This window comes from Triticum aestivum, chromosome 2B (assembly GCF_018294505.1).
Source record: "Triticum aestivum cultivar Chinese Spring chromosome 2B, IWGSC CS RefSeq v2.1, whole genome shotgun sequence".
NCBI lineage: Eukaryota > Viridiplantae > Streptophyta > Magnoliopsida > Poales > Poaceae > Triticum > Triticum aestivum.
The window spans coordinates 472,630,526-472,644,461 of record NC_057798.1 but is presented as its reverse complement, the minus strand read 5'-3'; the positions used below and the strand labels follow the sequence as shown (position 1 = coordinate 472,644,461).

Below are 13,936 nucleotides of genomic sequence, written 5' to 3'. Positions count from 1 at the left end.
GTTACACGATCTCATGGTCTAAGGAAAAGATACTTGACATTGGAAAAGCTCTAGCAAAACGAACTACACGATCTTGTGCTATGCTTAGGATTGGGTCTTGTCCATCACATCATTCTCCTAATGATGTGATCCCGTTATCAACGACATCCAATGTCCATAGTCAGGAAATCATGACTATCTGTTGATCAACGAGCTAGTCAACTAGAGGCTTACTAGGGCCATATTGTGGTCTATGTATTCACACGTGTATTACAATTTTCGGATAATACAATTATAGCATGAATAAAGACAATTATCATGAACAAGGAAATATAATAATAATCCTTTTATTATTGCCTCTAGGGCATATTTCCAACACCATTCTCATGATTCATATCTTTTCTTCTTCTAATTCCATCTTTTTTTCTTGCATTGCAAGTTTCTTTCTTTCTTCTACCAACCTATCTTCTTCTCTCTGTTTGTCCATTGCAATCATGAGCTCAAATCGCTCTTGTCTTTTTGACTCCCTTGTCTCCAAGATACCCCCAAATTATTCCATGGCACTACTATTAACTGTACTGGAAGAACTTTGAGCCCGCCATGTTGCATCTTTAGCCCTCTTGATTCCAGGTGGCCTTTTCTTGGGGACAACTTTAGAGGGAGATGTAGCTTCATCCTCAAACAAACTAGCAGATGATGAATTAGGAGTATCCAAGGAGGATGTCTTCTGTTTTTTTTTTGGGCGAGATTTCCACTTCTCGGTGTCTTCCAACTTATTAAAGCAATGCATCAATCCAAATGATTTATTTGCCTTGTCTCCATTGGCATAGAGAACAATCGCTTGACATAGCTACATTGATACATATGCATCAGCACAACAAAGATATGAACAAAATAGGAACCATGCAAAGCATATTTGTTACCTTATTTTCACGTGTCATCCCACTTTGGTTCCTATTCAGGACCTGACTATAACATGCACAAAATCTATTCACTTGTTCTTGAATAATAGCCCAACGATGCTGAAGAGAACCTTGTGTGCGACCATGGTCTTCAGATTTATTGGCATGGAAATAAGCATCGATTCTTTTCCAATAACAATCACGAGATTGGTCGACTCCTATGATTGGATCTTGAGTTATCTCAAGGTATGCATCCACCAAAGTTAAGTCTTCAGCCTTGCTGAAATTCTTTTGCCTCTTCGAAGCGCTTGGTTTCGAGGCGCTTGATTTCTTCCCCTTTGCTTTCAAAGACCTTGCTGTCATAGGAGGGGTAGGTTCTGCAGGCCCTTCGAGATCAGTTTGTTCTTCTTCATCCTTTTCGAGATCCATTTGTTCTTCTTCGGTCCAGTGCAAATCATTCAATCCGACATCACTTTGCAAAAGTTCAAAATAACTCTGATGTCCATTACTTAAACCTGAAACAAAAACGAATGAACCATACATCATATAGATGTGCAGCAACCAATAGCAAATAACTAGCAGCAATCAATCGCAAATAGCTATGTAAATGTTATATCCCAGTAGCAATTAACTTGTAGCAGTCAGTAGCAATCAGTAGCAAATACAAATGAAATCAAATAGCAGCAACAGTCAGTGGAAAATTACTAGCAATAGCACTAACAATCAGTAGCAATCTATCTCTCTGATCTATATCTAAATGTGCAGCAAACACATCATACAACATCATACATCATGAAGAAAGCACCATACATCTATATTAATGTGCAGCAATCACAACATCTCTCATATCTCTGCTCTCTTTCTCTCTGTTCTCTCTAGCAGAAGCGGGCAGTAGCAGCAGCTCCAACAAGCCACGCCATGGATGCATGCCATCTCTATAGCAGCAGCGCCCAGCTCCTCCCTTCTAGCGCCTCCCTCCTCGCCGAACCCACTGCCCGGCGGCGGCCACGCCCCTCCCACATCTGGTCTTCACCCACGGCGGCGGCCACACCCCTCCCCCCGTTTGGTCTTCAGCCACGGCGGGCGCGCGGCTCCCCCAGCCGAGTCACGACAGCCACCCCCCTTCCCCCCCAGCCATGGTAGCCACGACAGCCGCCGCCCCCCTTCCCCCCAGCCATGGCAGCCACGACAGCCTAGCACCTCCTCATCTGCAGCCAAATCGGCCGCGCCCCCAATATCCATTGCCCGGCGGCGCCCTCTCTCCTTCCCCTTTCTATTCTGCTCGGATCTGAGAGAAAAACATGAAAGGAACGAACCTGATGCAGTGACGGCGGCGGCGTTGTGGCGGGACGGAGCTTTCCGGAGGCAGCGGTTGCGCCGGCCAGCGAATCGGGGAGGGGATTGGGGAGGTCGCTGTTCCCCTAGATAGAGGGGAGAGAGGGGTCGTTTTCGGGGAGGCAGAAAAAAAGGGAAGACGTTCGGGGAACTGCTGGAGGCTGTTTTTTTGCTTTTCTCCCCTATAATGACGATGGGGGATGGTTTCGGGGCGCTGCTGGACTTGCTCTTACGTTCTCCGTACAGTACATCCTCTGAAAAGAGAATACGTCCAATGCACGCCGTGGCGATATCGTCAGACACGGATGAATGATTAATGAATGCTCCATGATTTACAGTAACTGTGCAGAAAAATCAACTCACAGGAGGAAGGCATGAATACAACAATAATCTCAATGCTGCTTCCGGGAACCAAGCCTTCAAATCGTCCATAGATCTGGAGTCTCTGGACTATATTAGCTGGCACGGATTTTCAGCACGACGGACTTACATTTGGCAGCAGAGACTTTGCGGGAGGAGACAATTTACAGGCTTGGGTTACACGGTCGTGTTCCAGGCAGGGGCTTTGTCTACTCCAGTGCAGTTATGACTCCAAGAAGAGTTGTCTTCAGTCAATCACTTTCGTCGCTGTCATACTGGCAGAGGGACTGAAGAACATTGGTCTTCTTCCCTTCTGAAGCTTCAATTTTTTCCTCAGCAGCCGGTGCTTTGCCGTTATCTTGGACAGCTGTGGATTCAGTCTTCTGTTTCTTCTGAGGATTTGCAGTTGCAGCAGCGGGCTTTGGTTTTACTATGAATTTGGGCATCTTAGATGCAAAGCTCTTGTTTCCTGTAGGGGCAATGTTCGACTGTAAGGATCCCATTTGTTTTCAAAATGGGACGCTACTTGACCACATAACAAGAAAATAACACAGGTGACACTAGAGGCAAATAGAGACATAAACAGGGAGGTTGACATTGGCAATCCATGATAAAATATAGTGATGGCTAAAATAAGCTATATATGGATCAGGCTCAGCGCATATTAAAACAGCGAATTATCGAATGTTGGGTTCTGCATGTGCAGTCATTCATACCTAGTACTCCCTCCGTTCCTAAATATAAGTCTTTGAAGGGATTTCATTATGGACCACATACGGAGCAAAATGAGTGAATCTACACGGTAAAATTCATCTATATACATCCGTATGTGCTCCATAGTAGAATCTCTACAAAAGACTTATATTTAGGAACGGAGGGAGTAGAACTTAACAATATTAGTGATACCATGAAAAAATGATGAACGCATATGAGGGCCTTACCTTCTTTATTACTCTCAGGTCCATTAGCTTTGGTCAAGACATCTGTTGGATTTAACACTGATTCAGAAGATCCATTGATCTGCAGAAAGAAAACGAACCGTCAGCTGCACAAATAAACAAGTTCAAGAGACGTTGAACTGAAACACAAATACAAGAAAATATTCATGGTAACAAGAAAAGCAAGCCTCATATAAAAACTGCAGAATATCTTCAATAGAAATTGCTACAATGAGAGAGGCTACATAAGACATAAACACCATTAGAGTTATGGCAATGTTCGATATATCTACTATGCTACATATTTCTTAATGACCAGCATTTTACACTTACCAGTGAATTAATATCTTCCTTCATATTAAGCTTCAACAATTGCTATAATAAATGCAAACTGAAAGCATCCTAGAGAAACCACAACAAATACTTCACATAAGACAATTACTTTGGTACTTCCAAGTTTAGTTATTAGCTAGCATACATATTGAACACATACCTACTACTATAACACAGAGAGACGTCTCCCGTCCGGCCCAAAGAACAGCCACAGTCTAGACGGAGAATAAAATCCACACACGCACGATGCAGGAAAAAAAGAGCCCACGCATGCCCAAGCACGCCAGCCTCCGATCTAAAAAACACACGCCCACACGCACCGACCCACATCCCTGCGGGTGACAGCATCCTTGCTCCCTTCCCAACTCACAATCACAGTCCATCTCCAACAGCCGCGACACATGCCTTTCATTGCCACCTCCCCTCATCTCGTGCCTCGCAGGCGAAGTCCAAGGACCGGTAACGATGTCTTCCCTAATCTCTGACGTCCGCCCCCTTCCCTTCCCTCTGTCCAACACCGCTACCTTAAACTGCGTCCACTCGTCGCTTCAACCTGGACTCTGCGAACTACATCTTCAACTGATGCCGCACACTGTTTCTCCGACTAGCGTCATCAGGCGCTTCGGCGGCAGCGGCCAGGCCCTCCAATGACGCCTTCCCCTCTGACCAACTCACTACTGGGATAACACAAGCAGTGGGATAACACATACTGATGTTTGAGATTACTTATTTGCTCTATGTAGGGAATAACAAAAGTGGAAAGCAACTTTGCCTATTTAACTATATATAACTTCCAAATTAAGCTTGTCTTTACTAATGGTTTTTTGTTATATTTTTAAATGATAAACTACTTCGGTTGGAAAGAAGAAACTACATTTGCTACTGAGGACTTTGTCGTGAGAAACTGAGAAGGCAGAAGCTTACATGTAACAGGGAGTAGTGCTCTATACAACTTGCGTATAAATGTAAAACAGTAGAGTGGAATATGCATGTCGACTGCGGTATGTTTTAACTACTTCATTGTCCTTCCGACAAAAAGAGATTACTTAGCTTCCGAGATGTGCTATTGTCGATGTGATCAAACATGTCCTATTTCTGTTTCACATTTGTTAGAGTACGTAATGGGCCTAATGGGCCCGTTAGTCTTAGGGTTAATTAGAGATAAGGGTCGCTTGCTTAGGGGTCAAGTAAGCCTTGTTTGGGAGTCAAGTAAACCTCTCTATATAAAGAGAGGAGATGTATCAATCTAATCAAGCAAGAATTAAGAAGGAAATCCCTTCCCTCTTGCCCGGCCGTGGGTAGAAAGGCCCCCGGCCGGCCCTCTCACGCCCTCCTTCTAGCAGCGCCATGACAATTTGGTATCAGCTAGCTTCGGTTCGATCATGTCTTCACTGCCGCCAAGCCCGTCTCTTCCGCTGCCGGTCACCCTCGTCGCCTCCGGCGACCACCACGACCGTCACCCCGCTCCTGCCCGCGCCGGGATCCTCCGTCGCGCCTGCCCCCGCCGTCCTCACCCCGGAGGAGGTGTCCGGCGTGCTGCGGGACCTAACCCAGGCGGTCCAGGAGATCCACCTGTTCTTGGCCGGGTCCTACGGGCCGCCCCCGGCTGCGCCGCCCATCGCCAGCATCGCGCCGCCGTGGCTGCCATGGCAGCCGCCGCACCAGGCAGCCTTCGCCGTGCTCGCCAGGCCGCTTCAGCTGCCATCCATCGCCACCACCGCCCAGCCCTGGCTGCAGTGGCAGCCGCCGCTCCTGGCGGCCTCCGCCGCGCCCGGCGCTCCGCCGCAGCAACCGCTGCCGCTGCTCGGCGCGACACCGCAGCAGCCGTTGCAGCTGCAGCAGCCACCGCCGGTCAGCTCCGCCGCCCAGTATGGGATGCCCTACAACGGGACTGCGACGACCTTGTTCCCATCAGCGTCGCCGCATCCCAGGGCGTCCACATCCAGCAGATCAAGTCCCCGCCGCCGCCGTCACCGCTTCCGTCTTGGATCGCTACCCGCCATGTGTCGGCGGCGGTGAGGCTGCAGGCTGCTGCGCACAGCCTCCTAACGCGTCGGCGTGTGCGGGAGATGCGTGGTCTGCAGCTGCCGCTCCTCCAAGTTGCCCTTCGCTGCGCAAAGGACCTCGATCTCGTCCGCTGCGTCGGGGATCTTGGGCATGCGGTTTCCCCCATGGGCGGCGGGCATACTGTTTTCCCCGTGGGCAGCGACCTCAAAGTCTGCGACATCGGCGGTTGGGGGGGCGCACCCCTCCTTGACATTCTCCATCGCAAGCCCTCCACTCTTCCCTGTGCAGTGCAGACCAACAGCCATACACATGCACTCCTTTTGTCCAGGTGGTGTCCATGGGATCCAGGTGGCTGTACATGTGCACGTCCAAAATAAAGCGTCACGGTCTATTTCAGGTTGAGAGTAATAACACAAGCCGAGATGTAAAAGGCTTGTTTTTAGGTGTTAGGTTTGTGTTGCATCGAGTCATGGTTATAAGTTGGTTAGGCTGCAGCTCGAGGACAAGCTGCATGTCCAGGTGGGGTGTAGTGTTAGAGTACGTAATGGGCCTAATGGGCCCGTTAGTCTTAGGGTTAATTAGAGATAAGGGTCGCTTGCTTAGGGGTCAAGTAAGCCTTGTTTGGGAGTCAAGTAAACCTCCCTATATAAAGAGAGGAGATGTATCAATCTAATCAAGCAAGAATTAAGAAGGAAATCCCTTCCCTCTTGCCCGGCCGTGGGTAGACAGGCCCCCGGCCGGCCCTCTCGCACCCTCCTTCTAGCAGCGCCATAACAACATTCCATCTGGTCGTTGGTTATTGAAAACCTATCTGGTCATTGCTGTTTGTGCGATGGAATTATACATGTTCGATATAATATGTTCTTTAAAACTGATAACTGGAGCAAAAATAATCCTACTACCTTTGTTGAAGTAATTTGATAAGTTCAAATACATGTACATATGCTGTTGTGTATTTTCTATTTATTTGTTCTCACGCTACTTCAGATGAGACTAAGGTTATGACAATGTGCATTTATTTTTCTGCGGCACATATATATGTTCCTAGATTTATTGGTTTAATAAAAAAGGATGGGATTTGGGTCACACATGCACACATAGTTCTCCTTGAAACTCATTTAAGAAAAAAAAATGGATTTATAATATTTTGAGTACTACTATACAACAACAACAAAAACAAAGCCTTTAGTCCCAAACAAGTTGGGGTAGGCTAGAGGTGAAACCCATAAGATCTCGCGACCAACTCATGGCTCTAGCACATGGATAGCAAGCTTCCACGCACCCCTGTCCATAGCTAGTTCTTTGGTGATACTCCAATCCTTCAGGTCTCTCTTAACAGACTCATCTCATGTCAAATTCGGTCTACCCCGACCTCTCTTGACATTCTCCGCACGCTTTAGCCGTCCACTATGCACTGGAGCTTCTGGAGGCCTGCGCTGAATATGCCCAGACCATCTCAGACGATGTTGGACAAGCTTCTCTTCAATTGGTGTTACCCCAACTCTATCTCGTATATCATCATTCCGGACTCTATCCTTCCTCGTGTGGCCACACATCCATCTCAACATACGCATCTCCGCCACACCTAACTGTTGAACATGTCGCCTTTTAGTTGGCCAACACTCAACGCCATACAACATTGCAGGTCGAACAACCGTCCTGTAGAACTTGCCTTTTAGCTTTTGTGGCACTCTCTTGTCACAGAGAATGCCAGAAGCTTGGCGCCACTTCATCCATTCGGCTTTAATTCGATGGTTCACATCTTCATCAATACCCCCATCCTCCTGCAACATTGACCCCAAATATTGACCCCAAATATCGGAAGGTGTCCTTCTAAGGTACCACCTGCCCATCAAGGCTAACCTCCTCCTCCCACCTAGTAGTACTGAAACCGCACATCATGTACTCGGTTTTAGTCCTACTAAGCCTAAACCCTTTCGATTCCAAGGTTTGTCTCCATAACTCTAACTTCCTATTTACCCGTTCGACTATCGTCAACTAGCACGACATCATCCGCAAAGCGCATACACCATGGGATATCTCCTTGTATATCCCTTGTGACCTCATCCATCACCAAGGCAAAAAAGATAAGGGCTCAAAGCTGACCCCTGATGCAGTCCTATCTTAATCGGGAAGTCATCAGTGTCGACATCACTTGTTCGAACACTTGTCACAACATTATCGTACATGTCCTTGATGAGGGTAATGTACTTTGCTGGGACTTTGTGTTTCTCCAAGGCCCACCACATGACATTCCGCAGTATCTTATCATAGGCCTTCTCCAAGTCAATGAACACCATATGCAAGTCCTTCTTTTGCTCCCTATATCTCTCCATAAGTTGTCGTACCAAGAAAATGGCTTCCATGGGTCGACCTCCCAGTCATGAAACCAAACTGATTTTTTGTCACGCTTGTCATTCTTCTTAAGCGGTGCTCAATGACTCTCCCATAGCTTCATTGTATGGCTCATCAGCTTAATTCCACGGTAATTAGTACAGCTCTGAACATCCCCCTTGTTCTTGAAGATTGGTACTAATATACTCCGTCTCCATTCTTCTGGCATCTTGTTTGCCCGAAAAATGAGGTTGAAAAGCTTGGTTAGCCATACTATCGCTATGTCCCCGAGGCCTTCCCACACCTAAACGGGGATACAATCAGGGCCCATCGCCTTGCATCCTTTCATCCTTTTTAACGCCTCCTTGACCTCAAACTCCTGATTCGCCGCACAAAACGCATGCCGGTCTCATCAAAGGAGTCGTCCAGTTCAATGGTAGAACTCTCATTCTCCCCATTGAACAGCTTGTCAAACTACTCCCGCCATCTATGCTTAATCTCCTCGTCCTTCAACAAGAGTTGGTCTGCTCCGTCCTTGATGCATTTGACTTGGCCAATATCCCTCGTCTTCCACTCTCGGAGCTTGGCCATCTTATAGATGTCCCTTTCACATTCCTTCGTACCTAACCGTTGGTAGAGGTCCTCTCATATGTCCGACCCCTCGCTTCACTGACAGCTCGCTTCGCGGCCTTCTTCGCCATCTTGTACTTCTCTATGTTGTCCGCACTCTTATCTAGGTATAGGCATCTGAAGCAATCTTTCTTCTCTTTAATCGCTTTCTGGACAACATCATTCCACCACCAAGTATCCTTATCTTCGCTTCTCCTCCCCTTGGACACTCCAAACTCCTCCGAGGCCACCTTACGAATGCAAGTCGCCATCTTCATCCACACATTGTATGCATCCCCTCCTTCCTCCCAAGGGCCCTCCTTAATGACCCTCTCCTTGAACGCCTGAGCTAGTTCTCCCTTGAGCTTCCACCACTTCGTTCTAGCGACTTTGGCACGCTTATCCCGCTGGACACGAATCCGAAAGCGGAAGTCAATAACTACCAGCTTATGCTGAGGTACAACACTCTCTCCAGGTATCACCTTACAATCTAGGCACGCACGCCTATCTTCTCTTCTCGAGAGGATGAAATCAATCTGGCTAGAGTGTTGGCCACTACTAAAAGTCACCAGATGTGATTCTCTCTTTCTAAAGAGGGTGTTAGCTACAATCATGTCGTAGGCTAGGGCAAAGCTTAAGACATCTTCTCCTTCTAGATTCCTGATGCCATAGCCAAAGCCCCCATGCGCCCCTTCAAAACCTATGTTAGATGTACCCACGTGGCCATTAAGATCTCCTATGAAGAGCTTCTCGCCAATCGGTACACTCCTCCTAACCATGTCTTCCAGGCCTTCCCAGAACTCCCTCTTGGTGTTCTCATTGTGGCCTACTTGCGGGGCATACGCGCTGATAACATTGAGAACTAAGTCCCCAGCTTGACAAGGATAATCCGGTCCCCACGTCTCTTGACGTCTACCACTCCATACTTGAGGCTCTTGTTGATCAAGATGCCTACGCCATTTCTGTTAGCAGCCGTCCCCGTGTACCACAGCTTGAAGCCGGTATCCTCCACCTCCTTCGCCTTGTGAGTACTACTATGTATATAAAAAATATATCATATGCCGTAACGGCACATGGGCACCTTACTAGTCTATATAGAAAAGCTGCACATTTACAGTTTAAATATCAAGAGGAATGTCGGAATGCTTCAAATGAAGCAAGCGACGACAAATGATAAAATGGCATATTTTGAAGTTGTAACTGATGGCTGCTTTGTCAGGTCAACTAGTTTGGGAATATGGAATTAAATTCAAGCTAGTTGTCTACAGTGATGTTTCTGCAATTGAACTTCAGAGCATAGAACCTACAATATAAAATAGAAACAGAAAAGAAAAGGAAGAATACACAATACAGTGAGACAAGTACCTTTAACATGACACTTGGCTTTCCTGGTATACCAAAATCTTCATCATCGTCATCATCGTCTTCGATCCGTTTAACATAATCTTTCGAGTTCTGCAATAACCAGCGGTATGAGACGGTTAGAAAAAAATTCAAATACAAGTTTGCACATGCAGGCACATATGAAAATTGACATAGAGGATTACTCGAAAAGTGATTGATTTGATGAGTTCTTCGTCTTCTTCATCTAGTTCTGCTACTGTTTTTTCCTCCTGTAACCGCACACAAAATAACCAATATTAGAGACAAAAGATTTTAGATAAGAAAATGATACCAGGACTACCATGCCATAAGCTAATCTACATAATACCCAAAATATGACACGCTACATGTGAACATTTTATCAAGTATACAGAAAACAAAATCTGTGAGATCTTGCCTTCTGATGAGCGGAATGCTTCAAAATTTCAAGCATCTGGTCAACGGAGACTCCAGCATGTCTAGACTGTAAACAGCACAAGAAAACAGTGTCAGTACTTTGCATATACAAGTACAGAAGAATGGCAAGATGCCCAGATCGTACCTTCATAGACCGCATTTCTTCTAAAGCAGCAAGTATGTCCATGTCCTGCTTTGAATCCATTGCTCTGTTCTCCAGTGCTCTCATTGCATCGCCCATCTCCTCCTCTTCTCGTTTTCTCTTCTGTTTGTCCACGACCTGAACAACATAAAAATACATCACCATGATTAATTTGAAACTCAAGCTGGTCGAAACATAGAAGCTGTACTTAGAATTTGCCCTATATCACTCACCTCATCCTCTTCACGCCAAGGTTCAAAATTGCGACTAGCCCCGGATTCCACCGTGTAGTCTGAATTCTGAGGGTCTGTTTTGAAGGTCATCTCAGCTGAGCACCTAGTGCACTTGAAGTAAAACCTAAATATTTGTATGCCCAAGTATGTCTGCGTATAGAAGAAAAATAATCACATTAGCATGGATTTGCATTGTATCGATATCAGTAACTAAAATACGCATCGTCAACATGGATACAAAATTCAAGAATTCCAAAGCAATGGAAGGTTATGCTTCCCCATATAGTGATAAACACTGGATGCAAATAGTGGTTGTAAATTGGACTCAACACCCTCAGAATAACAGTTAAACTGCATTATAGCTAGAAGATAGTGTAGGGTGCTTCGAGATTAAATGTGAGTTAGAGCATCTCCAGCAGATCACTAGAAAACTCCCCCTATAAGTGGTTATATGGGCTCTACCAATAGTTTTATTCGTATCGCATGTGTGCTGCCGTTTCAGACCACCAATAAACTCATCCCCAATTTACTCCACACGTGTGGGGCCAACATGTCGGTTAGCTAAAAAATCATCCTCTCTCTCTCTTCTTCACGAATTCTCTCATGGCACGAGGAGGGGAGGCGTGCCGGCACTCGTGGGGGCGGCCACAGAGGCGAGGAGGCGCGCCGGCGGCCGGGGCGGTGAGGTGCGCACCGGCGGCATGGGCGGGGGCGGCGCGGTGGGATTTAATGGTGGCTCGGTGATGTGGCATTTATAGGGTGGGTTGCATCTCCCCCTCTATATAGGGCGAGTTGGGGTGGGGTTTTTTTTTTTTGGTGATCACCAAGAAGTTTTCAGGAAAAGGGGATCTGCACCCAAATCACTGAGTTTTTTGGCCAAAGGGGATCTGCTGGAGATGCTCTTATTAACTTTGTATGCCCCACTTTTGATATACTCCCTCCGTTCCTAAATATTTGTCTTTCTAGGCATTTCAAATGGACTCAACAAACGGATGTATGTAGACATATTTTAGAGTGTACATTCACTCATTTTGCTCCGTATGTAGTCACTTGTTGAAACCTCTAGAAAGACAAATATTTAGGAACGGAGGGAGTACTTCATATAAGCACGAACTTTGTGTTGCATGCCAATGAAGATTATGAAAAATCAAAGCAGACAATATGATTTGAATAGCTTCTTTGACTAGCTTATACAACTCCGATAATTGAGTTATAGCTTTTCGGTTTTGCGCAGATCGGAACAAGCATCAATGGGCAAACACCACACCACGGCAAAACTGACACTATCGCTTAGTAATCGGAGCATGAATCGACTCAAACTGTGCAATTAAAAAAAAAGGCCTCCTGGGGCGCTAGGGCTAAATAACCAAGCCTAGGTATCACGACAATCGGCGTACCTCGCCGATGCAGTCCTCCTTGCGCGAGTTGAACTTGGTGCCCTTGTAGATGTAGGTCCCGCAAGTGCCACAGCGGATGCTCATGGGAAGCATCATGCGCACAGTGATCTGCTTGTTCTTGGGCTGCTTCCGCCGCGGGATCTTCGCCGGGTCGAAGTCCGGCGGGTAGTACTTGTTCAGCACCTTCCGCTCACCCATCGCTCCTCTGCCGGCAAGCTCGCCGGAGCACTAGGTTGGAGGCGGCGGAGAGAGGGGCTGGTAGGTCGTTTCGAGGGCGGCGCCTGAGGCTCGCAACTCGCAACTCGCAAAGTCGTGGTCGGAATTTGGGTTGCGCCGGCAGGGTTTTTTTTTTCGAGAGAAGTATGTTTTGGTCCCCCTAAGTTCACCGAAAGTACACGCTTGGTCCCCGAGAATTTTTAGGAGACATTTGGCCCCTTAAAACCATGTAAATTTCGTTCAAAACCAGACTTAAGTGAAAAATCGTCCACGATAGTGGTTTTCTCTCTTCACTTACCGCGTGGAAGCAATTTAGTCAAACGACCCCCGCCCCTGAAGCCTTCTTCACCTCGTGCCTCCACCCCCGCTGCCCCACCTCCACACCGATAACCACTAGCTGCGTCGTCCCCTCCTCCACCAGCCTCATCGTTCCCTCCTTCACCAGCTGCACCACTCCGTACCTCCACCCCCGTTGTCCCACCCCCGGCGAAACTCCAGTGGCTCAGTCATCTCCCCATCTTCCCACCGATGATATCAACTATCTAGAGGTCGGATCCGCAGCACCAACAACCGAAGGCAGTAAGGTCGCGCCCCTCTCCCCCTCCACCTTCCACACGCTGTCGCATCCTCCATGTGACCCACCTTCTCCATTGACGGCGAGCTTGGCCATAGGATGAGGGCGAACACAAGCCGCATTGCCCCTTTGTGTGTGTCGCGCCCACCTCCCACCACAGGATTCGGTTATTGTGCCACCTTCCTTCCATTGCACCCTTCTCGTGGTCTCCGGCAAGGCAGGCTCCAGCGAGCTACCACCAACGAACCTCCACCCCCCTCTTTGCTGCATCGGGAACCGGCTTCCTTGGATCTGAACATCTCTCTCCCGTGGATGAGGTCACACCCGTCGCACGTCATGTTCCAACGAGGTGGTGCTCAGTGGCCCGTTCTGGCTGGTGACACCACGTTGCCTCAGATCTCCCTGCAGCAAGCAGGCTGTGACCATATGGGCAGAGTCACGACGTCTTTGACCATGATCTCTGCGCCTGCTGCCTCCCAAACACAACAACAACAACAACAACAATAACAACAACAACAACAACAACAACAACAACAACAAAGCCTTTAGTCCCAAACAAGTTGGGGTAGGCTATAGGTGAAACCCATAAGATCTCGCGACTAAATCATGCCTCTGGCACATGGATAGCAAGCTTCCACACATCCCTATCCATAGCTATTTCTTTGCTAATATTCCAATCCTTCAGGTCTCTCTTAACGGACTTCTCCCATGTCAAATTTGGTCTACCCCGACCTCTCTTGACATTCTCCGCACGCTTTAGCCATCCGCTATGCACTGGAGCTTCTGGGGCATGCGCTG

The 13,936-nt window shown here is 47.4% G+C and overlaps 2 protein-coding genes across 2 annotated transcripts; both read right to left on the bottom strand.

Moving 5' to 3' along the window:
* Positions 1–366: 366 nt before the first annotated feature.
* LOC123045530 (glutathione S-transferase T3) lies at positions 367–2,566 on the bottom strand. The gene is made up of 3 exons (XM_044468606.1): positions 2,198–2,566; positions 903–1,396; positions 367–829 (listed from the first exon to the last, which is right to left on the bottom strand). Exons 2-3 carry the CDS (start codon positions 1,308–1,310, stop codon positions 530–532), a joined length of 708 nt encoding a protein of 235 aa, XP_044324541.1. The 5' UTR covers positions 1,311–1,396; positions 2,198–2,566; the 3' UTR covers positions 367–529.
* LOC123045529 (splicing factor YJU2) lies at positions 2,507–12,692 on the bottom strand. Its single transcript, XM_044468605.1, has 8 exons — positions 12,349–12,692; positions 10,952–11,101; positions 10,722–10,856; positions 10,578–10,643; positions 10,345–10,410; positions 10,163–10,252; positions 3,518–3,596; positions 2,507–3,045 (listed from the first exon to the last, which is right to left on the bottom strand). Exons 1-8 carry the CDS (start codon positions 12,544–12,546, stop codon positions 2,828–2,830), a joined length of 1,002 nt encoding a protein of 333 aa, XP_044324540.1. The 5' UTR covers positions 12,547–12,692; the 3' UTR covers positions 2,507–2,827.
* Positions 12,693–13,936: the final 1,244 nt, after the last annotated feature.

Coding starts and splice junctions, on each gene's coding strand:
- LOC123045530 (XM_044468606.1), bottom strand. CDS start 1,310: ATGGATCTCGAAAAGGATGAAGAAGAACAAACTGATCTCGAAGGGCCT. Junction 830..902: donor GGATGACACGTGAAAATAAG/GTAACAAATATG, acceptor GTATCAATGTAG/CTATGTCAAGCGATTGTTCT.
- LOC123045529 (XM_044468605.1), bottom strand. CDS start 12,546: ATGGGTGAGCGGAAGGTGCTGAACAAGTACTACCCGCCGGACTTCGAC. Junction 11,102..12,348: donor AGGAGGACTGCATCGGCGAG/GTACGCCGATTG, acceptor TTCTATACGCAG/ACATACTTGGGCATACAAAT. Junction 10,857..10,951: donor CTTGGCGTGAAGAGGATGAG/GTGAGTGATATA, acceptor TATGTTGTTCAG/GTCGTGGACAAACAGAAGAG.